Source organism: Chelonoidis abingdonii, chromosome 13 (assembly GCF_003597395.2).
Source record: "Chelonoidis abingdonii isolate Lonesome George chromosome 13, CheloAbing_2.0, whole genome shotgun sequence".
In the NCBI taxonomy this organism is placed as follows: domain Eukaryota; kingdom Metazoa; phylum Chordata; order Testudines; family Testudinidae; genus Chelonoidis; species Chelonoidis abingdonii.
The window spans coordinates 18,959,672-18,987,664 of NC_133781.1; the positions used below are offsets into that span (position 1 = coordinate 18,959,672).

At 54.4% G+C, this 27,993-nt stretch overlaps 2 protein-coding genes across 2 annotated transcripts in view; both read right to left on the reverse strand.

Annotated features, from left to right (window-relative positions):
* Positions 1–27,993, reverse strand: part of TMEM104 (transmembrane protein 104) — a 152,772-nt gene that overhangs the window by 82,881 nt on the left and 41,898 nt on the right. The window lies entirely within an intron of this gene.
* The window catches only part of LOC116827507 (polycystin-1-like), a 52,010-nt gene that overhangs the window by 9,792 nt on the left and 14,225 nt on the right, over positions 1–27,993 (reverse strand). The window contains exons 10-35 of the mRNA XM_032785086.2: positions 27,291–27,427; positions 23,386–27,041; positions 22,942–23,091; positions 22,315–22,452; positions 21,336–21,618; positions 20,458–20,680; positions 20,057–20,216; positions 19,727–19,867; positions 18,863–19,004; positions 17,886–18,476; positions 17,156–17,312; positions 15,817–16,075; positions 14,200–14,395; positions 13,435–13,602; positions 11,782–11,925; positions 10,617–10,827; positions 9,679–9,802; positions 8,263–8,412; positions 7,464–7,528; positions 6,229–6,452; positions 5,806–5,923; positions 5,258–5,433; positions 4,410–4,612; positions 3,571–3,762; positions 2,508–2,662; positions 1,234–1,364 (exon numbers count right to left, since the gene is read on the reverse strand). Of these exons, the coding sequence (XP_032640977.2) occupies positions 1,234–1,364; positions 2,508–2,662; positions 3,571–3,762; positions 4,410–4,612; positions 5,258–5,433; positions 5,806–5,923; positions 6,229–6,452; positions 7,464–7,528; positions 8,263–8,412; positions 9,679–9,802; positions 10,617–10,827; positions 11,782–11,925; positions 13,435–13,602; positions 14,200–14,395; positions 15,817–16,075; positions 17,156–17,312; positions 17,886–18,476; positions 18,863–19,004; positions 19,727–19,867; positions 20,057–20,216; positions 20,458–20,680; positions 21,336–21,618; positions 22,315–22,452; positions 22,942–23,091; positions 23,386–27,041; positions 27,291–27,427 (8,294 nt within the window). The remainder of the gene's footprint in view (positions 1–1,233; positions 1,365–2,507; positions 2,663–3,570; positions 3,763–4,409; positions 4,613–5,257; positions 5,434–5,805; positions 5,924–6,228; positions 6,453–7,463; positions 7,529–8,262; positions 8,413–9,678; positions 9,803–10,616; positions 10,828–11,781; positions 11,926–13,434; positions 13,603–14,199; positions 14,396–15,816; positions 16,076–17,155; positions 17,313–17,885; positions 18,477–18,862; positions 19,005–19,726; positions 19,868–20,056; positions 20,217–20,457; positions 20,681–21,335; positions 21,619–22,314; positions 22,453–22,941; positions 23,092–23,385; positions 27,042–27,290; positions 27,428–27,993) is intronic.

Genomic DNA, 27,993 nt, shown 5'->3' on the forward strand with positions numbered 1-27,993 from the left:
AAACTGCTGTTTCGCGTGGCAAGCACTGGGAAGGAGGGAGGAGGAGGAGGGGGAATGTGGCACGCTCAGGGAAGAGGCAGGGCCTGGGCAGGGATTTAGGGAAGGGGTCCAATAAGGACAGGGAGGGGGCGGAGTTGAGGTGGGGACTTTGGGGAAGGTGTTGGAATGGGGGCAGAGAAAAGGTGGAGTCAGAATGGGGCCAGGGGCACAAGCACCCACCAGGGACGGGGAAGGTTGGCGCCTATGAGTGGGAGGATGAGATTTTGAGATGCACATTAACAAGTTTAGATGCCCACTTAGAAACAACACTCCTTATTTTGCTCTCCGGATGTAGGTTATCCCAGTGTCTCCCCTCTGCACCTGGCCTCTGCCCTCCACCCCTTCCTCCCAGTCCCGATTCCTTGTCTGTTTAGGGTTCAGCTGGGTATTCCCCCATCTTCACCCTCCCTCATTGGCCAGCAGGGCTTGCTCCAAAGCATCAAAAGGGGAGCCTGAGCCTGCATTCCTTATTCAGATCAACCTCCCATGAAGGTCAGTGGGAGGCAGGACTGCAGGATCAAGAGCAGGGCTCTCCATCATGTCCCCCACCCTCCTTCTGCAGGAGCTGCATGCGCTCCCTTCACAGCATGCTCAGTCTCTGTTGGCCCTGCACTGAGATTCCATGCCTGGATGTGTCCAGTGCTATCCCCTAGCCACTGGGATGCCCCTTAGTTCCCATCTCCCTGGTGACTTTGCCTTCTCTGTGCCCCATGTCTGGACCTGCGGGCCTTCTTGCCTTTCCATTCCTCTGTGCACCACCCTTCAGGTGCCTGTTTTTAGCCTGGATCCCCTGATCACAGCCCCTTCCCTTCTTTTCCCACACTCAATGTTTGGGGAAGTGGCTGCTGGGCTGTGACTCCCCTGACCCAGTTTTATACACAGTTAGGCTTCAACCCCGGGAACTGTAGAGAGAAACATCAGTCCCCCCTAAACTTTCTCTAGTAGTTAGAGCAGTGAAGCAGGAATCTGAACCCTCAGATTTTATTGGTAACACTGCGTGACCTTGAGCATATCACAATCCTCCAGTGCCTCAGTTTCCCTACCTGTCAAATGGGGGTCTATACAGGTCTATACTCCCGGCTAGCTAAAATGGAGCAGTAGACTCTCTCTGGCTGGTGCCATTTTGGGCCCCACAGTCCTCCCTACCCAGCTACCCTTCTCCCAGCCAGCAGTGGGGGTTTTACCAGCCCTCACCCAGATCCAGAGGTACGTTCCCAGCAGAGCTCTCCTGCCGGAGACGAGGCACCCCAACCAGGGTCAGTCGGGGATTACTGTAGAGGTAGCTCAGTAACACAGAGTCTATCCACTCCCACTTGTCAGTGTAACTGCAAAACAAAGAGGCCAGGGGAACAGGTGCATTTCACCCCAGTGCAGTATAACTGGCCGGTGTCCTGTGTACCCGCCATCCCACCCCTGCAGAGTGGGGTCCTGTTGTGAACTCTCGGCTTTCCTTATTTAAGTCAGTATGTCTGTAGCCCTGGTGGTTGTGTAGATAACTGTGAAAACAGGAACTGAGCACAAGCCAATTTAGCGCCATCTTCCCTGAGTCTGCGGAGAGCCTGACACACTTGCTCTGAAAGGGGTGAACCGCCATTTGTTTCAGTGGGTTAACTCTGAAAACTAAAAGGGGCAATTTAAATAGCAACAGTATTAACCATTTCATCGCTGATCATTATTATTATTTAGTGTTTGTATTGTGACAGCACCTAGCAACCTTACTCATGGACCAGGGCCCCCTTGTGCTAGGTGCCATGCCTCCTACCCCTCACCAGCTGACCCCTATCCAGCCCCAGCTGTCCCCTCCCAGCTGTCAGAACCTCCAGCTTCCCCCTGGCTACTTCTGCAGTGTAATTATTTGTATATTACATAGTGCCTGGAGGCCCTGTTGTGCGAGGTGCTGTACAAATATAATGTAAACAATAGGCCTTGCCCCTCAAGAGTTTACAAGTTCTGCACCAGCCATTCAAAACCTACAGCACAGAGAAAACGGACAATGTGTGGATGGTGTAAAAGGAATTACACTTACTAGCAGTATAAAAACATACAGGGGATGCTGCGTTAGGGGTCATTGGTAGTTTCATGGTAACTCATGTCAAAAAAGTTTCATATTTAAATTGCACCACCAAGTTTCCAGCCTGGTACCCCAAAACTCCACGGATTCTGGGTGATCTCACTCCAGGGACAGAGACACTGCCTTAGATCAGAACTGGGGTCTCGCTAGCCCATGAGCCTACTCCAGTGACCAGCATCGCTGCAGAAGGCAGTTATGTCATAACTGGCACATGGGGAAATTTTCTTCCTGATGCCTGTTAGTCAGCTGGTGATTGATGCCCTGAAGCATGAGTATGTGGGGTCTTCAATATAATACAACTCTATATACTCAGGCTTCAGGGCATCAATCAACAGCTGACTAACAGGCTACAACAACAAATGGCTGCTCCATCCCTTTCCCCGCATGGGGTCCTCACCTGCGGATAGAGGAAAAGTTGAGTCCTCTGTCATTTGGGGCGGTGAGGGCCTGTCTGACAGCAGTGTGCAGGAGATGGATATTGCGGTGGTGGAAGCAGCTCTGGTAGTTGACAGTCAGAACCACCAGGAGGAAGAGCAGGTGGGTGAGGCAGCTCTGGGGAGGGGGAGAAATGGAGACATTCAGGTAAGGAATGCATGCTGCGCAGCCAGGGAAGCTGGATGGTGGGCTGAGAAAGGGGACAGAGCAAGACGAGAACGGCCGTACAAGGGCAAGCCAAGGGTCAGTCGAACTCATCTCCTGTCTCCAAGAGGGGCCAGAGCCCGATGCTCCAGGGGAAGACGCTAGAAACCCCCATCATGGCCAATCTTGGAACAATGAGAAGATTTCACAGCCCAGTCATCAGGCCCAGAGCCCTGCAGCATCACAAGCTTTGGAGAAACAGCCAAGAATTTGGACAGAACCCAGCTATCCTCAGGTGCAGCTAAACGGTACAAAGCCAAACTCACAGTGACATCTAGTGGCCACAGGCAGCCCTCACAGCTGTGATTCTACGTTTCAGTTCAATACATCACACACCCTCCACCCCACCCCTGCCGCCGCCCCTTTGGCTTCTGGTAAGAAACACAGACAAGGCTGCTCGGTGCTGGACCTGGGCAGTGTACAAACATCCACGCCCACCTCCTTCTCGTGCCAGTAAACTGGTGCTCTCCTGTAGCTCAGCTCTGAGCACGGAGGGTGCTTTGTAACATTGGCACTGTGGTCGGAAGGAGGGGCTGGGTTCAGTTGCCAGCTGGTTCCCTTAGGCTGAGTTCACAGCCCAGCCGAGATGTGAGGGCTGCAGCTGGGGGGATGGAGAATGAGGACAGCAGAAAAGGGAGAAGGGAGGTCTAGGTTAAATTCCCCTTGGACAGTTCCTCAGAGCACAGTGCGGCACTCCGTGAATGTCCTGTATCCCTCCCTCGGCATCCCAAGGACTCTCTAGGAGCTGAGTGATGGGGGTCTCCACAGGCTTCTTAGCAGCAGCCAAGCAAGGTGGGGCGAGTCCCAGGGGAACACGTTACCCTCATCAGCACTCGCAGCGCCCGCACTTTCCTCGCTTCCTCCTTGGCCTGCAGAAGCCCGTATCCACAGGGCACTCGCACCTTCCCAATGCGCTCGGGCACTGGCTTTACCAGCGGCTCCTCCACCAGCCCCTCTCCTTCACTGTCCACTGGCTTAGTGATGAGAGCAGCACGCAGGGCCTCCAGCACCACCTGCCACGACAGGACAATGGACAGCCTGTGAGCCCCAGGGCCAGGGGCTGTTACTCTCCTAGGGTCCCAGAGAGCAGCAGGTCATCCTGACCCACAGAGCAATGCTCCCTGGATGGAAATGGGGGATGCCCAGAGTGAAGAGGGAAGGGTGCTGAATAAACTCTCAGTGGGGCAGGGCAAAGGCCCCAATCTCCACTGAATGGCCCCGGCCTGATTCCAGCAGGATATGCAGTAGCTCCTGGGATAACACTGCCTCTACTTTACAGAGTGGGAAACTGAGGCACAGAGAGGCCCAACGGTTTGCCCCAGGTAACACAAGTGAGTCAGTAGCCAGCAGGGATTCAAACAAAGCCAATGGGCGAGTGTGAACTAGTCCCTCCTCTAAGTCCGTGTGCAGGAAGATCTGCACTGAGGTCTCCGGGGTTCCATCCCCACTGGCCACTCACTCCTGTGACCTTGCGCAGGTCATTTGCCCGCTCCCTGCCTCAGTTTCCCCATCTGACAATGGGGGCAGTGTCATCCCACCTTAAGGGTGCTGTGAATTAACTGACTTCTGCAAAGTGCTTTGTGGCGCTCAGCTGGGAGGGGCTGTGGATGGGCAAAGCTGGTGGATTATCTGCAGTGCTGAGAGGAGATGGGGCCGTTACCTTCAGTGGCTCCAGCAGCACAAAGGAGGTGATGAAGGAGAAGATGCAGGAGATGAGCCACATTAGGGCAGTGTGGTCATGGAGGGAGGAGCCATAGAGGATGGTGACGGTGAAGCAGCCTGCTAGAAGCAGGAAGATGAAGGCATAGGTCATAGGCAGCACCCAGCCAGGGAAGAGCCACTCCAAGGGTCTGCGAGACACCCCTGCAGGAAAAGCAACCAGAGTGGTTCTGTTTAAACTCCCATCATCGCTTAGACCCCACAGACTCAACATTACCCTCCCCTGCCCACAGCACTGGGACAGCCCCACTGTCTCCCCTTGCACAGGAGCAGGGTTTGGCATTTCTAGATTATAGAAATCAATCCAGCTGCTTTCAGTTAGCTTCCCTTCCTCTGGGCTGGGATCCAGGTTCCTCTTTCCTCCCTGGCTGCTGCCTCTTGCTGGAGATGCAGCCGTTTCAACCTGTGTTTGGAGTTATTCCTCTCGCCAAGCATGTGGTGGCTCAGTGGCGGGCGTGTGGGCCGCAGTGGAGAGCTTTGGCTTCCCTCCCCAGCTGGTGCTGTGGTGCAGGAAACAAGGATGCACCATTCACTCCCCAGCTGGTGTCGTGGGGGGAATAGGTGCAATCCCTGCCTGAAGCAATCAGAGAAGAACGGGAGAAAGAGGCATTCAAACCAGGACCTGCGAGTCGCCAACAGATGTTAGATCCCTGCAGTGACCCAGCCTCATGCCCCCCACCCCTCGATGCAAAACCATTCTCACTGACAGGAAGTCTCTTCTTCCCCTTGCCCATCCCAATGATCCAGTTCAGTTAAGGGTGGTGCCCCTTTCCCGGGTGCCTCACACACCGATCCGGGTGGAGAAGGACGACACCGGGGCTGACGGAGGCTCTGGATCGGGAAGCAGCGCGCTGCCAGGGCTCATCAGGGCGGAGATGTAGGAGAAGGACTTGCGCAGGAAGCCCCAGCCACGCCTCCTCTGCTCTGGGATGCTATCGGACCAGGCGCTGGAGGGACTTTCCATACTGTAATGGGAGAGAGATGGTGGTTCATGATCGTCAACCACTGGGCCTCGGGCTGGGGACAGGCCCCTGGAGCTGTGCCAGAGCCCTTGGAGATAGGCAGAACCATAAAAGACCCAAAACTAAAAGAAAACAGAAAAAGAATTTGGGGCTTTGAATTCTAATTGGCCACAAAAAGCACCACCCCTCGAGGTCAGGGTCAATGGGTGTCCCGTTCCCGGCAGTGCAGCTGCAGGAGAAACGGTCTCTGAGGTCAGACTAGATGATCATTATGGTCCCTGCTGGCATTACCCTCTATGAATCTCTCTGGCCTGGGCTCCGCCCCCCCCCTTAGTTTTCTGGGTGCTCTGAGCAGGGCCTGGCCTGGGTACGTACACATCAGAGACCAGATCTGCCTCGGCTCGGGGCGAGAACCTGCCGCTATCAGACGTGACGCAGTCCGAGGAGCTGCTCCGCTGAGTCTCGGCTACGATAGAGTTGAGCAGATCTTCCTCTGTTGAGCAGAGAGGGAGAGGATGGCGCTCAGTGAGACAGCTTTGCAGCCAGCGCAGGAGAGGAAAGCCAGGAGCATTTGGGCTCAGTTTTAGCCTCACTGAGCTCAATGGAAAAACGCTCCTCAGCGTCAGCAGGAGCCAGGGCCATTCTGTCTATTGTAGCAGCAGAGGCACTTATCACACGAATGCTGGACCACCACACTGGGAATCCTGGGCTGGAGAATGAGGCTGGAAGAGGGGGGCTGGGAGGAGGAAGTGAATGAGGGGAAGGATGGAAAGAAGAGCGGAGAGTTGTTTGGGGTACCAGAGCGGGTGAGGCGGTGGCCATGGCTCTCTCTCCTGCTATCCTCAGAGTCCCCTAAGGAGAAGGACAGGGGGTCACCATCAGAGCTGGATGCGGACTCAATTCCCAGCTTCAGCAGGGCCTTCTTCCTCTTGAGGCTCCGACTTTGGCTCACCAGGGAGTCCGAGGTCAGAAGATCTGGGACGTCGAAAATGCTGTCGCAGGAGGGCCTGCGTTTCACAACCCTGCAGAACCAAAGGGGCGACATGCTTCTGAGCTCTGGTCCTAGTACAAAGGACGTCCCTTCCTGGCTCGGACGTTCAGAGCATGACAGTTCTGTGTTTGGACAGGAACCGCCCTCCTGCCTGGCTGGTTGTCGGTAATGAATTTGCCATCTGCAGTCTAACCATCAGACCAGCCTAGAAACGTAGACCCTGTGTCCTCTCTGCTGCATGAGGCTTGCATTTGTCACCTGTTTCTTATGGGCCTGTGCAAATTCCTCAGTCCAGACATCAACTGGAGAGGGTTTATAGACCCTCTCCGCCCACAGAGAGATCTCCAAGGACTTGCCAAAGCTCTGAGGAGTCTTCGCATCTTATCTGCCTTGAAGACTCCCCACCGCGATCCTCCTTGATGCTCTGCATTGCAGCCCCACCCTTCTGGCCAAGCCCTCTACCACCCTGCTGGCTGGATTACTGCTATCAGGCCAAGACAATTCCCATGCAAGGGGCCGACTGCTCTGTTAGGGCACTATCTCAGCTCCCCCAGCGTGGGGCGCCAGCCACTGGAACAGAGACTCAAACCTACGTCTCCCACACATTCGTAAAGAGCTTGACTGCTAAGCTGCAACAGCCATTCCAGTGCCACTCTGGGCCTGCACAGCCAGGGTTACTGTATCTGCCGGATACCAGCCCAACTTTAGATCCATTAAAGCACAGAGGCTGAGCTCTCCCTCGATGTAAAGCTGACTTGGGGAGCCCTTCCATGAATGGGATGTAGTCAGAGCTGGTGGGGTGCTAAGTTACAAATGCCTAAATGCAGGTTTTTCAACAAGCTTTGGTTCAGAATATGATGGGTTAATTTTCTCCAGCAGCTGAGACCTGATTCTCTCTTGCCAGCATGGGTCACCCCATCAGTCCCCTGCCTGCATCTGCCTCTCTGCAGCCACTTCCCCCCTAAAGAACTGATTCAGAGTGAACAGGAATCTCTTTCAATTAAGGGGACTGCATCCTCTTGTCCAGCCCCCTTTGGTGTACCTTGTGTTGCCCACTTTGGTGAGATTCTCCTGGGTGGACCCTGGCCTCCTACTCCCAGGCGACTCCTGAAAAGAAAGGGGTACAAGGGTGGGGGTGCAGATGAACTGTGAGGGGAGACAGAAGCCACATGGTCATCAGGACTCCTGGAGGGTGTCCCCTGGCACCCATTCTGCCTTAGAGCAAGATAGCTGTTTCCCTTTGGCTTCCAGCCTGCTATGAAGCCCTTTATATAAATGACCATTGCCCTTTAGAGAACACACCCTTCCTTGGAGCCAACCAAAGAGAAGCTCCCAATAACAGAGAGAGAGGGTGCTGCTGAGTTTGCACCCGATTTTACTCTAGTCCACCAATGAAAGGGTTAAGAAAAGCCTTCAGGATGAAGTGGGAGGGGCTCTCTCTTCTGTGAGGGACCTGCCTCTGGTAGCTGGAGACAGTGGGTCTGCCCCCACTAGACCAGTGAGGGTGGTCTCTGAAAGCAGAGGGGTCAGGGATGAGGGCTCTGCAGGGACAGTTAAGGAGTCTGCTCTACTCAGCAGGTAGGATGAATGGTGCTGGCCTCCAGAGAGCGAGCAACCCGCCCATCTGCAAACCAGGGAGTCCTGGCTCAATCACCCTTTGCTGGGAGCTCAGTTTTCAGAGAATTGTCTTTTCCAAAGCCCAGGGGCAGTGGTGCGTGTCCAGAAATACGGCGTTCACCTGGGAGGGCAGCGAGACAGAGACAGACATGTAGCCCCTCACCTCCCAGGGCCTTTTCTTCACAGGTCCCCAAAAGATGCCCATAGAATGGCCTTTCACTTACACCACTGACAGAGCTCCTGTCCATGATGGACTCCATCCCCCCTGGGATAGACAGGAAGGAGGAGCTGCTCAGGTCAGCGTGCTCCAGGCACACATCCATCTCCACAGTCTGAGAGTCCTGCACAGGTGGGTTGGGGTCTTCCACAACCACCTGTCAGAAACAGAGGAACGAGGAGTGCTCCCTACCCGGAGGCTGTGACCGAGGGCGCGTCTAGAACCAGGTTCCAACCCGGTCCCTTTGTGCTGGCACATTGCCCTTCCCGGAAGACGCTGACATGTGTTAGAATCTGTCACCTGCATATGCAGAGGCTAGTGTGTGCCCAGGTGTCAGTGAGCACATACAAAGCAGCACATGCACAAATAGAGGCAGGGGTCTGACAGCTGGACCCTAAGTGTTACCATTGCAATTTCAGTTTGGCATCAACAGAATTCCCCTAAGAGACAGGCAACTATCTAGTGGACTGTGCATTGAACTGGGACACGAGAGACCTTGTTCTATTTCTGACTCTGCCACTGAGCTGCCAGGTGACCTTGGGCAAGTCCCTGCCTCTCCCCGTGCCTCAGTTTCCCCATCCATAAAATATGGAGAATGACATTGGCTTGCTTTGCAAAGTGCTTTGAAAGCTAGTGATGAAAAGTGCTGTATAAGTGCTAGGTACTGTCATTACTCCCTAACTGAGCCTCCGGAAGTCAGATCGTGTGGAAGAGCTTGGTAGCTGTGCGTGCTCATGGTAGAATTTCTTCCGCATAACTTCCACTTCTCCTATTATTATACTCAGATTGTAAGTTCTTTGAGGCAGGGGCTGTCTTTTTGTTCTGTGTTTGGACAAGGTCTAGCACAATCGAGTGCTGGTCCAAGACAGGCTCCTAGATATAATATCATTAATAATTGTACTGTAACCCTGTTCTAAAAACAATCCTAAGTGCTTATATGTAAATCTGGTCACCAGTTTTGAAATTCTTAATTTTTACAAAGGTTTTTTTTAATCAAATTTTGAATTTTTATGAAAAACAGACACATTTTTGCAAAAATCACACCCAATTTTTTGACCAACTCTAATTTTCTACTCTCTTTGGCTGTATATTTTAGCCATGTCTTCTCACCGTGTCTGTAAAATAAGATGGCAACATTTCAGAGAGCATCCTTGAAACGATTACATGGATTTTGTGCTTGTGAAAAGGGATCTGAGTAACAACCTTGGATACTGGCATGTATTGTAAATATTTATGCACAAAACAGGCACTGCGGAGGCAGTGACAACGCAAGGTCCGTCATTCTGATCATGCCAAACTTCCCGCCCCTTAGGGTGGGAACAGATGGGCCTTGGTGGGGTTGTCGCAGAAGATTCAGTGGGTGATGTAGCTGGAGGCCGGAGATTGACTAGATGTTGTGTGTGGAGGGTAACTACTGTAGTACCTTACTGCGAGTTTTCCTGAAGATGAAGGTGAAAAGAAGCTGTATCGGGAAGACCACCACAGCCACAACCATTCCCACAGCAACGCTCTCTGCTGTCACTGAAACCTGGCTTCCCAAGGGAACACTACGGGAGAGAAAAAGCCAGAGGACAATGTGGTGACTCGAAGAGTCCTGTGTTAATAGGGAGTGGTTCCAGGACACTGGACATTCATACTGGGTAGGGGCCTACATTTTGCACAGGCCCCTCTGGGAGCAAAGTCATCACACAAAGACTGAGGATCTATGTGGAAAGGTTAAAAAAACTGGGCATGCTTAGTCGTGAGAAAAGAAGACTGAGGGGACCTGATAATCTTCAAATATGTGAAGGGCTATTCTAAAGAGAGCAGGGGTCAATTGTTCTCCATGTCCATGGAGGCAGAACAAGAAGTAATGGGCTTAATCTGCAGCAAGGGAGGTTTAGGTTAGATATTAGAAAAAGCTTTCTAATTCTGAGTAGTTATGTTCTGGAATAAGTTTCCAAGGGAGGTTGTGGAAACCCTATCACTGGAGGTTAAGAACAGGTTGGACAAACACCTGTCAGGGATGGTTTGGGTTTACTTGGTCCTGCCTCAGCAAAGGGGGCTGAATTAGATGACCTCTCGAGGTCCCTTGAGCCCTACAGTTCCATGAGTCTAAAGCATCAGATACTTCCCTCAGCACCCATATCACCATTTAAGCTGGGATTTTCAAAAGGAGCTTAAGGGAGCTAAGACATTCAAATCTCATTGCGATCTAGTGGTATTTAGGTGCCTAACTCCCTTAAAATCATTTGAAAATCCCAGCCCCAGGGGCTTTTCCTTCCCTCACTCACTATTTTCCCTCCCTCCCTCCCTCCATCTTTTTCTCTATCTACTTGCATGAAACCCTCCTGTAAGAGACAGAGATGCAGGGGGACCCACCTGTAGCCCTCAACTCCAATGGCTCCATACCAGAGCACACATATGGCCAGGAAGAGGTACACAGCAAGCACGCAGCAAGTAATCCTCTGCACCCGGGTGAAGCGGCTGTGGGGAGAGCGGCCCCAGATGGAGAGCCACACATGCCAATCAGAAAAGCCAAGACGCAGCTGGGCAGGGAAAACTCGAGAGAAGCATCTCAGCTCCTGTGGGCCTGGAAGCGGCATAATGCAAATGATCAGCATTCTCTTCTCTTCCTCCTTGGGGATTCTATTCCCAATCTCCTTCCCCTCCTCCGGGCATTTCCCTCTAGCTGTCACCTCTGCCATCAACAACACCTTCTTTCTCGTGTGATCACCACCATGAGTTCTTTTCCTCTTGTCTTCTCTGGTGTCTCCATCGCCACCATCACTTAGAGAACTCCTCTTAGTTAGAATGGGCACCAGCGGCACTCACGCTATCAAAGATACATTCACACCTTGCCCACTGCCACCCTTCCTACTGTCCTCACACCCGTCTTCATTGTCCACCAAGATCACATTCAGTGTGTGGCCTGGTGGACGGAGCTTTTGACTGGGAGTCAAGAGATTCTCTGCTGACCTGCTGTGCAACCCTGGACAAGTCATTTCCCCTCCGCGTGCCTCCAATTCCCCTCTCACCCTGGGTCTGCTTCATCTATTTACATTGTTAGATCTTTAGGCCAGGGACTGTCACATACTATGTGTTTCTGCAGCATCAAGCACGGTGGCTCCTGAGCTGGGTCAGGCCCTCCTGGTGCTCCTGCAGGAATAATGCTAAGGGAAGCTTTGGATTGTCTCTAGAACAAGGGTAGGCAACCTATGGCACGGGTGCCGAAGGCGGCACACAAGCTGATTTTCAGTGGCACTCACACTGCTCAGGTCCTGGTCATTGGTCCAGGGGGGCTCTGCATTTTAATTTAATTTTAAATGAAGCTTCTTAAACATTTTAAAAACCTTATTTACTTTACATACAACAATAGTTTAGTTATATATTATAGACTTCTAGAAAGAGACCTTCGAAAAAAGTTCAAATGTATGACTGGCACGTGAAACCTTAAATGAGAGTGAATAAATGAAGACTCGGCACAGCACTTCTGAAAGGTTGCCGACCTCTGCTCTAGAACATAGCCCCATGGGGCAAGACTCACATGAAGCCAGGACTTCCTTTTCAACCAATCCTTCGTTTTGCTCATTTTCCACTGACAGCCAGTCGTCCACCAGGAAGAAATACATATGGTCTGTCTGTCTGTCCCAGACAATGACATGCTGCAGGTACCAGGAAGGGTCCAGCCCTGGGGACACAGAGGAGGAGAGAATGACGCACCTGCATTTCTAATGACTGCCTTCCCAGGACAGTTCCTAATGGATTTACATCCTTGCTGCTCACTTCTCTGCTCAGTTGGCCTCCAGTGGAGGGGAGAACTCTAGCCTCCATCCCATTCTCAGCTGAAGCAGGAGTCCATGGCCATCTTGTTACAATATGTGCTTTGCAAAGGACTCGAATTCAGGAGCTAAGGAGCTGATTAGTTCTCAGGATGGATGTCCAGAGACTAACCTACTTTATGTGAACTAATGAGTTCCTCTTGCTCAGAAGTGCTTGGAAACTTAGTCTGCGAGTTCTTTGGAGCAGCAACTGCATCTCACCTGATATGCATGGGACAGCAGCTAGTGCACTCTGGATGCTACTATCATGCAGATATAGAATGACGGTAACAGTACATGGATACGTTGTAATTAACATTCTAGTTTGCAACTGTCTTTTATTGGGACTGAGCCAAATCTATGGCTATAGAACTGCTGGTGAGGGATGGGCTGGCTTATAAATTAGTAAGACCACCGCTGCCTTTGATCTCTCACCCTTCTGTGTGTGTCATTAAAGTGAAGTGTTTGGCTCTGAAACGTGTGTATCAGACGATTCCTTGTGATGCACATCGTGCAGTCCACAACCCCGGGAAGAGAAAGCGTGAGGGAGTTAAACACAAAAATGTGTCCTGATGCTGTGGGTCAGCTCCGAGGCACCAAATCGGGGTAATTCAAGACTAAAGCTAATCACTGTTCACAATTCCCCCGGTCTGCACATGGCTTGCAAAAAACGGAGAACGAGGGGTGCCTCTTTCTACCAGGCACTGTTAAATAATAGGTGCAGAGAGAGAAATTAAGGATAGGATTTCAGATTTACCTCTGAATTGCTTGGCTTCAGTTTAAAGGAAACTTTACTGGGTCAGCCCCTCAGCTGGTGGAAATCAGCACAGCGCTCCTGAAGTCAATAGAACTACATTGATTGACACTAGCTGAGGATCTGGCCCCTTATAGTTGGGGTGGCCAAGATTTTTAGCAGTGACTTGAGATTTGGGGCATCCCATTGGAGACCCCTTAAGGCGGGTGCTCAGCGCTTCCAAACATCAGGGTCATTTAAGGGCACAAATCTCTAGGCACTTGGGGAAAATGGTGCCCTTGGACATAAAGGCTAGTTTGCAAATTAACAGAGTTAATCACTACTAATGAAACGTTAATGACATATAAAGCGGCTACATGTCCCATTGGCCCCAGAACACGCCAGCTCCTGATCAAGAGCAGCACAAGAGTTTATGCGGAGAAATCCATGGCCGGGGTGTGCGCTGCACCTGAAGTCCTACGTCAGCACGCAGGGTGCTCCTGCAGCAAGTCTGTCTCACCCATGGAGTGAGTGCATCACACCTGCATGCTGGAGCTGTGATGCAGCGGAAGCACAGGAAGCAACTTGACATCCAATGATCTAGATTTTCCTTATAGAAACATAACCCCTGTGCTGTGTGCCATACCAGTGTTGTCATGCCAGATGCGGATCTTCCAGATTTCTCCCAGGTTTGCATCAGTCTCCACCTGGAAAATATCCTGGCTGTTTCTCTGGAAGGCCCAGCCCTTGTCCAGGTGGCGAGAGCCACTTTTGTTCAGCCCATATAAGCTGATCCCTACGTGGGCAGTGGTACCTAGAAGAGACGTGTAACGTGATCGCCGACGTTGTGTCTATTGTCCCCAGCAGAATTCACCAGCCTTGTGCCCCCACAACCCAACTCGGCTGCCAATGGCCAACACAACAGATGTTTCGGCCTTTAAGTGCACACCACTGGATGCCTCCAGAAGTGATGCTGAAGGCAGGGTGGGAGAGGGACATTGGTCTAGCTGCCTGAAAGAGGAGCAAACTCGAACGGCATTGGGGAAATGTATCGTCTCCAAATTCATTCTACCCTGGGCATCCCCTTTCCTTTCTATCCCCCTATGGGCACCATACCCAGCTCCACCAACAAACCCTGCCCTGGCTCCAGAGACAGCCCACCACTCCTGGGGCGAAGGAGGAATTCAAGCTGCAGCTCCATTCTGTCCTGGGCTTTACACACACACAGCTCCATCAAGAGACCGATGCTGCTAGGCTGGAACAATAGAGCATGCAGAGCAACCCCTGCTCTCCAGAAGCTTTCTACGTCAGGGTCTCCTGCTCCAGGGGTTCACGTAGCTCCTCCCAAACCCCTGCAACCTGGCTCTTGATGGGAGCAGAATGGGCTGCCAGCTCTCGCCCGCCACTCTACCTGATCCTCTTTTCCAGCCAGTCTTCACTGTTACCCAGTACTTGTACCGTCCGGGCTGGCCACAGCGAGGGACAATGCCCACTCGGGTGATGTCGATGTCATCCAGCTTGTGGGCGACCAGCACCATCCCCAGGTAGATGGTGAAGAGCACACAGCAGGTAATCACCACCAGCGGAGCCTGCCTGGCGCGCTTGCTCTGAAACCCCAACACAGGTGAGGGTAGAAGCAGGCGGAGGGGGGCTCCATCGGGTGCTACCCACCCATCCACCCGTGGAGACACAAGGGGCAGGAAGCATCAGTGCTTCCCTCGTTGTCATTACAGTAATTTTGATGTGCCCATCATCCTGGCATCTGGGCACTCAAACGTCTTCCGATTAATTAATGAATGGAGCAGCTGTGGATCCTGCGGATCCTCCCTCCCTGTTAGAGGGAGATCTGGTATGCTGGGAGCACTAAAAGGAAAACAACCCCGAAGGACCAGGAAGGAATATTTCCTCCAAGTTCCTACCTTTGACCACGAGAGAGCAGCTCATTCTACTTGGAAACAGAAGCTCCTGGGGGGAGGGATAGCTCAGTGGTTTGAGCATTGGCCTGCTAAACCCAGGGTTGTGAGTTCAATCCTTAAGGGGGCCATTTAGGGATCTGGGCAAAAATCTGTCTGGGGATTTGTCCTGCTTTGAGCAGGGGGTTGGACTAGATGACCTCCTGAGGTCCCGTCCAACCCTGATATTCTATGAGGCAGTGGGGAACTCCGATCCTAAAACACCACCCCAGAGCAGCCGAGGCTACCCAAACAGATCTGGTAATGCACCTTTCTGAAGGTGATGTGATCAAATAGGAGACTCGTTATTCCCCAACAGACCAAACTGACTTTGAACCTGAACCTGGTAGCAACAGAATTGGTCTCTCTCTTTAGTCCTGGGGTGCGAAAATGGCAGATCTAGCCAGGATCCAGCCACTGATCAATTAGCTAAGGGGTCTTGCTTTCCCTTCATCATCTCCCCGCTCCCTCTCTTTGGTGCAGAAATTCACCAGGGTGTGGACATCACAGCCTAAGACCTGTTATGGCTGTGACCATTTAAGTCACTGAAGCCTTCAAATCAGGGCATACGTGGGCTCAGGTGGTGTCTAGTCTCCTCTGCACAGGGGAGAATTTCACCCCGCTACACACACCAGTTCTAGACCCAGGTGAGCCGGGTCCTTCCGCACTGGGAAGTGAGCAGACAGTTACAGGACAGCACGCTCAATAAGGCTCAATTGATCATTGAGTGTGCAGTGTGGAGACCAGGCTTCCTGCTTCTACAGCCCAACTCCTGCCACTGGCTCTTTGCACAGGGAGTCCCCACTGCCCTTGAAGGGTGTTCTGCAGGCAGAGGGTCTCAGGCTGCTGCTAATTCAATCACTGGTCCGCATGTGTTACATGCGCCCCTTCATAGTCACAGAGGATAGGAGCTGTGACAGCCCGAGCCTAGCTCATCAGCTCAAGCTGCAGCAGTGCAGCTTTAGCTCTGGAGGTCCCTCGGTGTTGGCCAAGATGCCAGCTGTTCCCATTACACTGACAGGGACAGTAACCAACCATCTCCTCCTTGCATGCCCAGATGGCCAGGCCCGGCTTACCGGGGGCAGGAAGAGGATGCTGTGAGGAGGCACAAAGAGACTAGCTCCGAAGACAGTGAGATGTTCCGTCAGGCACACAATCTCCTTCCGGCTGGTGGCGGCCGTCGGCCTCAGGCCCTCTGTGCTCCACTGCATGCTGGGGAAGTGGAAGTACTGGCACAGGCTGGCAAAGACTGTGACCGCAGCGCTGACGGGCGCCTGGGAGAAGCGGTTGGTGATGTTGACGTGATAGTCCCGGAGCGTCCCGTTGAAGCTGTGGCTGGAAGGGAGCGGGGACAGCACAGAGGTGAGCTTACGGTTCAGTAGCACCACTCCACAAAGGATGCCAGCGCCCCCCTTACAGACTTTACACACCACTGAAGTGCAGCCTCCGCTGGGGTGGGATGCAGCCACTGTTTAGCATGACAGATACACAGTTTAGGACAGGAAGTGAAGGGCAGTGTATTTAACGCAAACAGCAGGAGGAAGGCGGCACAACGTAGATCTCCAGGGCAGGGTTCGGCCAGGACACTGGGCTACAATCAGGCAAGTCCCTCCAGCAGGGCTGGCCCCAGCCATACTCCATGTGTGGGGCTGCATGGGGTCCCACACCGACCCCATGCTATGATCACACTTTCCCTGCCTGCTGTGCCTGTGAGCTCCCCAGCCTGCTGGCCTGGCTAGCAAACGTTAACACAGAGATCCAACCTTCTGACTTCCGTCCTGCACCTCCAAACCCCAAGCGAAAAGCCCCTGATCCAGCTGCCAGGCTACCCCAGTCCTGGCCAATGGCAGCACTTTGATCTCCTCCAAGCCCTGCTGATGTCTCCCTGCAGCAATGCCAGGCACCCTGACTGGTCCCCACCACAACCCAAATGTACCACACTTGGGCATCTGCCTTCCCCCCAACCCCACACCTGACTTTGCACAGGGCCCCTTAAACCCCGTCCTCAAGCTCCACAAAGCCAGTGAAAAGGGGCACACCGTGCAACCCAAGCAAAGCGACATCACAGCTGTGTGCACTTAGGATGTTGCTCTGTAGTGGCTAAGAACTACAGATCTTCTCCTCTCTCCTAGCCCCCAAATACCCTAATCCTTCCCGGAGAGAAAAGATCTCCGGAGAAGCAGTGTCTTTTTGCACAGGGAATGGATTTTCTTTTCTGCCCTTGACTGGGTCACTGCACTCCCTGTGCTCATCCCCTTGAGAAGACAGGCTCTGATGCGGTGTTGGTGAGGCACTGCAGGAATCACCTGTTTCTCACTGACACCCATTATTCCCCCTCCTGCCCTCAAACCCCAGGGAGCAATGCTGTAGGAAGGAACCTGCAAATCCCAGCACAGTGGATGAATGGACACTCACGGAGATGAAAGCAAGATGGTGACCTCCCTGCTGCTGCCTCCTTGCAGGTTGTCAAAGATCATTTCTTCCTTCCAGGCATAGTGGAACTCATTGGGAACCGGAGTGTAGTGCCCGTAGAAATGGATCGAGGGCTCTCTCTCCTGGCTAGGGTCAAAACCTGTAAGGAGATGGACAGCCACTTCCAGTTTGCAACATTCAGCCAGGTCTGGCACGTATTTACCTGGGCATGGGGAATCCGTGCTTCAAAAGGGCACAGCAGCAAGGAAGAGGATCTGATCTGGAAGGGTCACTTCCTTCACCCGGATGAGAATCGTGGGTTTGTGGTACAGAGAAAGCAGCGAACTGAGCTGACTGCGAGTCATCAACTCGTCACTTGTAGCCTCCATTTGCACTCCGGCACGCACCAGAGGTCATGCGCGTATGTGAACAGGTGTACCCCTGCCCTCTGCTGATGGAATCAGGCTTGTTCCAGGATTTGTGGCTATGTCGCCCCCTAGTGGTGACCTACAAACAGGATCTATGAGTCCTAAAGGGCAGCTCATGGAGCATCTCTGGCGATCCCTCGGATCCCTGTTATCCCTCACACCATAGCTGAGAGTCATGGTCTTTCTACACAAGAGGGCGAGGAAACCCCAGCGCTAATCCGCATCAAACCTCCCCACCCCACAAGCTGGGCAAAGCTCTGCCCATCTCAGACCACGAGCAGCTCTGTCTCCTGCTAACGACTCACCCTCCTGCATGGTGACGCCAACACGGATGTGCACCCCCTTGGCACGGCTCCCCGCCAAGGCCCTCACTGTGAAGTTGACCGATTCCCCAGGAGGGAGGAGGATGAGTGTCGGAGGGGAGCTCTGCTGCTCCTGCTGCCCAGTTGGCAGCCTCAGCCCGATAGCCATCTCCCCGGACAGGTTGGAGACTGGGATGGGCACCCCTCCAGAAGTGGTGAACTCCAGCAGTGCCAGGCGGGTGGAGATGGAGGAGTTGGCGTAGTAGTTGAATGGGAAGGGGTTGACGGAGATGTCCATAAGCACCTGCACCACCTCCTGACTCCCCGCCAGCTGCCTGGCCGCCGTGCTGGGCACGGAGAAGAGACACCGCTCAGAGGGCGCCAGGCACAGCAGGTTCGGGGAGTTGGCCCTCTTGCCCTGCATGCGGATCTCTGAGACAGACAGCAACAAGGTCTCCTCATTCAGGACCCGGGACCTCATCAGGGATTTCATCAGGGCACGGGTGAGGTTGAAGGCGGTCAAGGCTGTGCTGAGACCAGAGGCCCCAGACAGAGGTGGGTGGGGGGCTGTGTCCAGTGCTGATAATGTGCTCCCTGGGAAAGATTTCACACCCCTCAGTTAGAGTCCTGCTGCTTCCCCCGTTCCTGTCCTCCCATCTCCCTTCATTAGGGCAACAGCCCCACCAGGAGCACTGAGCCCCTTCGTGTCAGACTTCACCTCAGGCCTGGCAAGGCTGCTGAGAATGACAGTCCGGGGAGCAGAAGGCTGCTGTGTTCTCTGCCGCACCCAAGCTCACTGAGCCGGACTGTGGCACTTAGAGTTGGGCTGCTACTGGCTGCCGAGTCAGAGAGGTGCCCAAGACACTGGGGGAGTCGGTGGCAAGAGGGCAGAGTTATGGATTGCAGCTCCCAGGGATACGGCCCTGCTGCCTCCCATGTCCCAGTCCCACCCTATCACACTGGGGTGGCTCATTGCTTACCCAGAATCCCCAGGATGCTGTTGCCAGCAGAGGTGGGTGTCTCATGACCCTCCTCTGTCTCCGAGCTGATGACTTCGATCATTCTCTGGGCTGCTGCCAAGGTCCTGGCCTGGCTTTCAAGGTTGAGCTCTCCTGGGAATGCCTGAGGATGGGAAAGGGGGCCCCCCGGGTCACACTGTCCTACCTGCCTCAGCCTTTCGCACCTCACTCTCCCCCCATCCCAGCTATATCCTGCAGACTTTGCTCTCCCTTGACTCCCACTCTCCGTCACCGCCACAGCCATCCAAGACCTGCTAACCTCCCCACTCCACTCCACTCCACTCCTCCCGTCTTCCGTCTAATCTGGAGCGGCATTGAGAGAGAGTGCCCCTCCCTGTCCCTATAACCCTTTCCAGGCCACCCTCCCTGCACCAGGGCACCCACAGGACGTGCTCACTTCTGTGTCTCCCAGGCCTCTCTCCACTGACCCAGGCAGCAGGAGCCATCACCACATACTCTCTTGTCCCTCTTCTTCTGCCCCCTGCTCTTTCACCCCAGTGGGAGGAGTTTGAGGGGCACTGGGCTCCCAGATTCCCTCTCGGCCCATTCCTTAGGCAACTGTCCCAGAGGAGGCCCCGTCCCCACAACAAAGAGCCCCATAGCCTGGGGGATTTGTGAGCACAGGGCATGGGGGGGATCAAAAGGGCTATTCACACCCACCCAAAGGGGCAGGTTTTCAGTCTGGTGCATGGGAAAATGGAAGCAGACTGCAAGGCAAGGAAGGGCTCTTTGGATGACGAGATGGGGCTTTCTTCAAAGCAAGGAGCCTGTCTGCCACCACGGGAGTGACAGGCCAGGGGAAAAGAGGTAAGAGCCTCGTCCTACCACACATTGCTGCAGCGCCGCGCTCAGCTGGGCAACCTCCTTCACACTGGAGATATTGAGGGAGGCCAGGGCTGCGGTGACGTTGCTGCGGATGGAGATCCGGTCCCTCAGCTCCTCCTCATTGCCCTGGCTGCCCGAGTTCTGGTGCACACACACACATGCACACACACACAAGCACTCGTGAGTGAGGCACTTCTGGGAGAGAGGGTGGGCGTGTGCACGCATGTTCATGCGCGTGTGTTTGTATGCATATGCGAAGGTCAAGGATGTGGGGGGTGTGTGTGTGCACACGTGTCAGGGACGAAGGGGCTACCGCAGCCGAGCCCTTACCTGATTCAGTACTGTGATGAGGGCCAGGGAGTATGGGATCACCTCCTGAGGGTTGCCCTGCTGGACCACACCCCACAGTTCTGATTGGCTCTTGTTCTTCAGCCAGCTGGTGACAGTCGGGAAGCCCGCCGGGAGCACCGGCATGGCGAGAGTCAGGGTCCTGGAAGGATCAAAGGAATTAAAGTTATCCCAGCCAAGTTGAAGGGCTTCATTCCTCCCAGCAGCCGGGGACAGTGGGAGCTTTGGACCTGTCACTGGAGCCACATTCGAATTCGAAGCATGGTCCAAAGACACCACTGGTTGCCTCTTTGATCGTTCAGTTTCCAGGACGCATGCATGTGCCGAACACCGGCCAGGCTCATCTCCTCGTGCACGCCCATCCTGGATCTGCCCATGCTCACCGATTCAGGGCCAGAGTCTTCGCCCCCTGCGAGTCTTCCAGCTCCACTAGGACGTTGACAGTGGTGCGGCTGCCGCCTATGGCCGCAGGGAGGAAGGTGCTGAAGGAAGATTTGATCCCTCGGTAGAGGCAGAAGTGCTGGCAGTGCCTGCCGTCGGGGGAACACTGTTCAGCAATCAGAGTGTAAATCAGCTGCACAGGGCTGCTGTCTTCATCCACCCAGCCTGAGAGAGCATGGAACGGAGACATAGACGGAGGGAGAGCAAGTGTGACTTAGGTGGGAGTCCAGAATACGGGCACCCACCCAGTCACTGCCTCTTGAGCATCTTCAGGCCATGGTCGAATGTGCAACCTGCCAAATCACCCGGCCCGCAGCGCAACTGATTCCTCCCTCCTCTCTTGGCAAGACTCTCAGCCTCAGGCCTCCCTGGTGTTCCCAGTGCTGAGTCTGGCTCTGCAGCTACTGCTAACATATGTTGCAATACGGAGCACTGAGAAAATGTCAAAATCACCTGGCTTAAAAGGGTGAGGGCAGAAGGCTGGCAGCCAGCCCCAGAGACTGTCACCTCCCTATCGTTGCCCTTGTAAACCAGACTATCTATTACTATAAGCACAGAACCCAGATCCACATCTTGCCATAGTCACATAGTTAGGCAGGTCAGGTGCATCGTCAGCATGTCCATTTACTCCCACCCTGGGAGGCTTTGTACTGGGGAGAGGGGACAGGGATTGAATATCCCTCTCACCCTCCCATGTACATTGCACTGGGCTGGGATCTCCCTTTTCGATGGCACTGTGTACTCTTTGGTGTCCAAATGACCAACTTCTGCCCTGTGAGTGTGGGGAACAGCTGCCCAAAGGATGTCCCGGCAGAGTTACCTGTGCACTGGTATGAGACCAGAGTCTCCAGGAGGTAGAGGTGGTGTTCGGGTGTCAGGGTGCAGACCCCTCCCCTGGGCGGGTTGTTGGGGGTCAGAGTGATGCTGGATCCCCCCTGCAGCTCCCCTCCAGGCTGGGAGGCTGACAATGTGAAAGAGTAATTCACCCCATCCCGCAGGACCCCTTGTCTGATCACCAGGTCCCGGTTTGAGTCCCCCGTGGAGGTGGTCACATGGTTCAGGGTCAAATTTTGTCCGTCTGAACTCTGAGCCGTCCATTTGTACTGCAAGGGTCAAAGAGAGGGACGTGGTGAGAGAGCAGCCCAAGAGGAGCGCCCAGAGAATCAGGCTAGCACTTCTGTAGTGCCCATCATCCGAGCCTTTCACAGAGCTGACAAATCCCAATGCACGGAGTCTCACAGCACACAGTAATTATCCCTAAAATTACAGATGGGGAAACTGAGGGAAAGAGAGGTTAAATTACTGGACCAAGGTCACTTGGAGACTCAGGACTAAAACCCAGCAGTCCTGCCTTTCAGTCTTCTGCTCCAGTCACTCAACTCATTCCTTCTGCTGTAAGATTTACCCTCTCTGAGTCATCTCCCAGCACCCCTTCCCCAGTAACACCCCCTTTCCTCATGGACCGGGGCCCACAGAATACAGCAAATCAGAGTCCACATTCCCTCAAGCTCCACAGATCAGCTGAGGTCCCACCCTCAGGATCCCAGCTGGCTATTCCGGTCAGCGCAGGGTTACTTGTAAGTGAAATCTCAAAGCAGCACTGTGAGGCTGTGGGTATTTTTGGGGCTAGGAGAGGGGGTGGCAGGAGAGCAGCGTTTGGAGAGCGAGGATCTCTCCACTGGGATGCGCGCTAAAGTCAAACCACCAAATCTCCTCCCAAGCGGCAGGAGCTGGGTGTGTGAGCAAAGTACAAGTATCTCTGTACTGGATTTTTCATGCATCAGCAAAGCAAGTCTCACCATGGTCCTGTTGTCACAGCTCTGGCACTGTCCGGCCAGAGTGACGTGGACGCTTCTGCTGATTTCATAGCTCGACAGGGCGCTGCAAGAACGGCACTCAATGGTCATGGGCAGGATCTGGCCGGGCTCAATCCAAACCTGCAGGCAGATGGCAGGATCAGATTCAAACTACACAGGAAAACAGCCCTCCCCTGATGTACACCTCTGTGGAAATGGAGCAGTCCTAATGTAATAGAGGGGACAAGCCCCTGGTACACAGGAAGTGAGCCCTTGGTGACAGGTGAGGGTGCCTGGCACCCAAAAAAGGAGACACAAGGCCCATGCACTGGGGCTGGGGTCAGGCAGCAGGCGCCAGGGCGGCAGCACAACCACACAGATCCTGGCTGGTATCTGCCCAGCACTGAAGGCACATGGACCAATCCACATGCTTCCAAGCCGTAACTCCATTCCTTGTGCTGCCCCAAGGCTTAGCGAGGGGTCATGGCCCACACGTTCCTGCTGAGAAGGGAACAACTGCCTCCTAGTCTGGGCTGGCTCTGTGCCCAGTGAGACTGAGGGTCTGGTCCCTCAGCCTCCTTCCCCAGACTGACCACCCTCCTGGGGCTCCCCTCCCCACTGAAAGCTCACCATCTGGGCCATGGAGACTGGATCCTTCCCCAGCTTCTTCACTGTGAGAATGAAGCGATAGCCAGTGCCTCTGCAGAGCACAGTGTGGGGAATGGTGACGCTGGCACCGCCCTGCAGGTGAGGTGGGGCACACCACGGCGAGGACACATTCTGAGCGGGAGACACACAGAGAGATCTGGTTAAGTCACTCCTTGGCTATCTGTCCCTGTCCCAGAGAGAGGACAGACCCTGGACAGCAGGCTGCGGATTGAGTGATCAGTGGGGGCGGCCATGGGACCGAGGTGGGGGGATCTGGAATTACACAGCATCCTCCAAAGATGGCATCTGCCCTCCCCTAGAGTCTGATCCAACCCCATCTTCCCCAGGGCACTCAGAGCCCCAGCCCCTCCCACAGGCGAGCTGGGGTGAGTGGGACAGGCACTCCTTCTGGGTTCCCTTTGTTACCTCACAGTCCCAGTAATATTCCAGGGAAGAGTCTGCGGCCGTCCCCACGTCGGGGTCGTACGACCCACTGCCATCCAGAACCAGGTCCAGCTGAGCAGACCAGCTCCTCCATGACCCGCCTCGGATGACGGGAACCAACTTGCTGGGGATGACGGTGATGAGCAGGGAAAGTGTCTGGGTCAGAGGGGTGTGCTGGAGAGAGGCAGTGAAGCGCAGGCAGTGGGTGCCGATGTCCAGTGAAAGCTTGGGGAGCGTGAGTGACGGGGTGAGCAGGTCTGCGTGCTGCAGGGGCACCTGGTCGGCCTCAGCCAGCTGCTCACAGCTGGGGCTGCTGAACACCTCCCAGAGATACAGGGCCTTGTAGGCCGTGCAGCCCTTCAGGTCTATGCTGGCCTCAAAGTAGCTGGTGAGGGATCTGGGGACAGAGGAGGGCGGCTCCACCAGCCTCACCATGGGGCTGTCACACCCCAGCTCCCGCACGGTGACTGTTGTCTGCACCAGGACAAAACTGACTTCATTGTAGATCTTCACCTCCACTAAGAAATCCCCAGCATGGCCATAATGATGAAACATCCTCTCGTCCCTGCTGCCGGCAAAGGTCGCCTCCGAGTCCCCGAACTTCCACTCGGAGTGGAAATCGCTGCCACCCATGACCACCACATCAAATGCCACTGTCTGATTGAGGAAAGCCCCAGTCCCATTGCTGGACAAGGTGGCTGCCTTTATGGGCACCTGCAGGGCCACGGTCACCGTCAGAGATGCAGCACAGAACGGGTTACTGGCCTCTACGTGAATGGTCAGGTTACCTGCTCCGGGTGGCACATACCCAACCTGCTGGCCTGCTGCTTCATATGCAGGGTGCCCAGGGAGGTGAAAGATCCAGAAGAAGGTGACATTCTCCCCGGCTCGCACCTGGGCCATGAGTGCCAGCTCCTTGTTGGACTCCATGATGGCTGGGCAGCAATTGGGGATGTGCAGCCCCCGAACCTTCTCCAGCACCTGCACCACAACAGAGACTAGCTGAGTGCTGACATTGTTGGAGGCCAATGCCAGCACCTGATGAGAACCCGCTGTTGGGAAAGAGAAGTGATGTGTTCCTCCGCGGACATCCAGACTGAGCCCCAAAGAGGGGACGGTGAGAGCATAGCTCACATTTGTGCCCCTCTGGGCGTGCAGCATGAAGACTACCCTGTCGTCGGTGCACACGTCCTGCCTGTCCACTTCCACAGCCAGCCCGGCCACGGGGTCTTGGACGACCATGGGATGCTGGACTGTGTCCTCGCTGACATCATTCCAGGCTCGGAGGTCCACCTGGTAGACTCCAGCCGCACTGAATTCGCAGGAGATGTTCTGTCCATGGAAGAGCTGCTGCTTCTCCTTCCCCCGCAACTGCCACTCCCATGCGACATCAGAGCCTGCAGCCACCGAGCCCCAGAGCTGCCTAGAGGTGTCTGACATCAGAAAGAAGGGGGGAGAGCTTCCTTCCACTGCGAAGCTCACCCTGGAAACAGGCTCCTGGACTCTCAGCTCTGTGGAGCCGTTGCTGGAACCGAGGACGTTGGAGACGGTGACGAACACCAGCTTGGAGCCCAGGGTGGAGTAAGCATAGGACAGAGAGGAGGAGGTGGTGAGCAGGAGCTGGGCATGTTCCTCAATGTGCCAGGAATAGAGCAAATCAGTCCCAGAGGCCACAGAGACAGACAGGTTCACTGGCTTTCCCACAGCCACACTGTCACTGGCTGCCTGGACCTTCACACCGCAGGCTCTCTCCACCACCTGCAGTGCAAGACCAGCAGATGCCTCTCCCAGCACGTTCCCAGCTCTCACCTCCACCAGCAGCTCCCCACTCGCATTGTAACAGTAAGTGAGCGACTGTCCTGTTGCAGTGAACACTCGGTGCAGACCTTGAGAAATCACCCAGCGGAAGGTGATGTTGGAGCCCTGGGTAACTTTGGCATTCAGCATAAAGGGCTCAGCAGATGCCAGGTACCTGCCCTGCACCACGTTCCTGCTGTGGATCTGAACCCCCTGGGCTCGCTCCTGGACCTCAATAGTGATGTTCGCCTTCTCTGTGCTCACTGCATTCTCAGCTGTGACAAAAACCACGAAGACACCGCCGGCAGGGAAGGTGTGGGAGAAAGTGGCGGGCCCCTGGTGAAAGCTACGTGGCTGTCCAATAGCCCAGAGGTAGCGCACCTGGTCTCCTGCCGCCAGAGAGGCGTGGAAGGCAACCTCCTGCCTGACTTCACAGACGGGCCTCTCAGTGCTCAGAGCCAGCAGCTGCACGGGGGCCAGGACCGTAACGTCAAGCGAGGCGTTTCTACGGCTGACCTGGTTCTCTCCGGTCACGGTGACCGTGATGTCTCCGGCTGTGTGGTAGGTGTGGAAGGTGCTCTGACCTACTTGTGGGGGAGAATGGTCTCCAAAGTTCCACAGGAAGGTGGCTGCACTGTCCCAGGGGACCTCAGCTGTAAAGAGGTAGGAGGTACCCAGTGCCAGAAAGCTCTCCGTTTCACCGCTGTGGAGAATGGAGATGGTGCCAATCACCCTCTGAGCCAGGATATCTGCTGAGGCATTATGCCGGCTCACCATGTTCCACACAGTGACCGTCACCCGGTATGATCCTCCCTCCAGATAGGTGAATGTGATTTCTGGAGACCCTGAGGTCACTGGGTCCTCACCAACATCAAAATCCCAGTGGTACTGATATTGGTGCTGGGGGTCTGGCACTGGAACCACCTCAGCCTGGAAACACGTGGGTTCCCCTAAAGCTAAAGCCAGCGTCGGTGCTGTCAGCTTAACCGAGCGGATCCGATCCTCTACGCAGATGGCCAGTTGGCAAGAGGTTGTGCTTACTGTTCCACGTACAGTCAGGTTCAGCTTGTAGCTCCCCGCTACTGGGTAGCTGTGAAAGACCGTGGGGTCTCCGACCCCAACAGCAGGGGGGTTGCCATCTTGGAAATCCCAGCAGAACTGAACTCCTTTGCTTGGCCCCGTTACCACTGCTTGGAAGGGAGTCTGTTCCCCACTGGAGAGACAGATGGGTGCTAGGATCTTGGTGATTTGAAGCCGATAAACCTCTGCAATGGTGGAGACACAGGTAGAGGTGGCGGCATTGTGAGCCATCACTGTCACCGTGTAGTTGCCTTCTTTGGCGAAGGTGTGAGAGACAAAGCTTAGATTCAGGTTGCTGTAGACGAACCCGTCCCCCATGTTAAAAGTCCACAGGACATCTGTGCCAGAGGCCAACGCAGCATTGACAACTGTGGCTGCACCCAGCTCAGTAGGTCCGCTGGCCACCATGCGGAGACCCGCAACACCTTCACTGACCATCACAGCCACGTCAGATGGCACCTCACTGAGGTTGTTGTTGGCCCGCAGCATCACGTTGTAAACCCCGCTCTTCTCAAAGCGATGGTGTACCAGCGAATTCACTCCCTCCTGCGTGGGAGATCCATCATTGAAGTTCCAGGAGTAAACAATGCCATAGGGAGAAGGGCGGGGTAACGCCTTGAACTTTGTCACTTCGTTCACCAGCGGGGAGGCTGGAGTCACCAGAATGGTCACGGAAGCTATGGGGCAGACCGCACGGACTTTAGCCACCTGCTCCACTCGATTGTATTTGTTGATGGCCTCTGCGGTCACTGAGTAGTCACCTGTGGAAGCAGGAAGAAAGGCATTGTGGGAAGGAACCAGGGTTTCTAGGACTCTTGTACCTAGAGAGACAATGTGTCATTCTCATTGTGCTCAGGCTGTTCCTCTGTACTCATTTGAACAATAATTGTGACAGTGTCTCTCTCCCATTATCCTTCTGTCTTCCTTTCCCATTCTCTCTCCCTCTCCAGCACATGGACTAAGAGCCCTTCTGAGCCAAGCTGATCCCTCACCATCAGCCCCTTTCTTACCTGGTTGAGTGTACATGTGGGTTACTCTGGCCAGCACCTGGACCCTCTCTCCCTGTGGATCTGGACGTGACAGCTGAGAATCGTAGGGGGGAGACAGCAGGCTCTCCACATCTGGGCTGCCATCCCCAAAGCCCCACCTGCAAAGAGAAACAGCTCCACCTCACAGAAAGGAGTCTGGTTCAGAGACTGGGCAGTTGTGTGAATGTCATGAATACCCAGCAGCGCTAGAACAACAAATGCAAATGTACATTTTTGAAGGGACATTAAAGCTCATGTTTCAAGGCTAAAGCCAGTCTCTAACTAAAAAGGATCAGAAAGAAATCCAACACTGGGGGAGGAAACAGATCTCACATCTGCTCTAGTGGGGTTGGGTTTTTTGCACCTTTTTCTGAAGACAGGAGACTGGGCGAGACGGGCTTCACATCTGATCCAACTTGGCAATTCCTATGTCTCACTATCAAAGCATCTTTTCCAGCTCAGTCTCTGCCTAGTTTGTGGCGTGGGCTTTGCGGAAAGCGGAGCGCTCTCTAGGCATTCACTGGCATAGCTGGCCAAGGCCCTCCAATGCCACATCACCTGCGAACATTTCTCACCGGAGCCTCTGGTAACTTAAGCCCACTGGGGGTGGATCTCAAACCCAGCCAAGTCTTACAATTCTATTTTCACCCCTTGGATAATCTCCACACATCCCACTTTGGTTCCT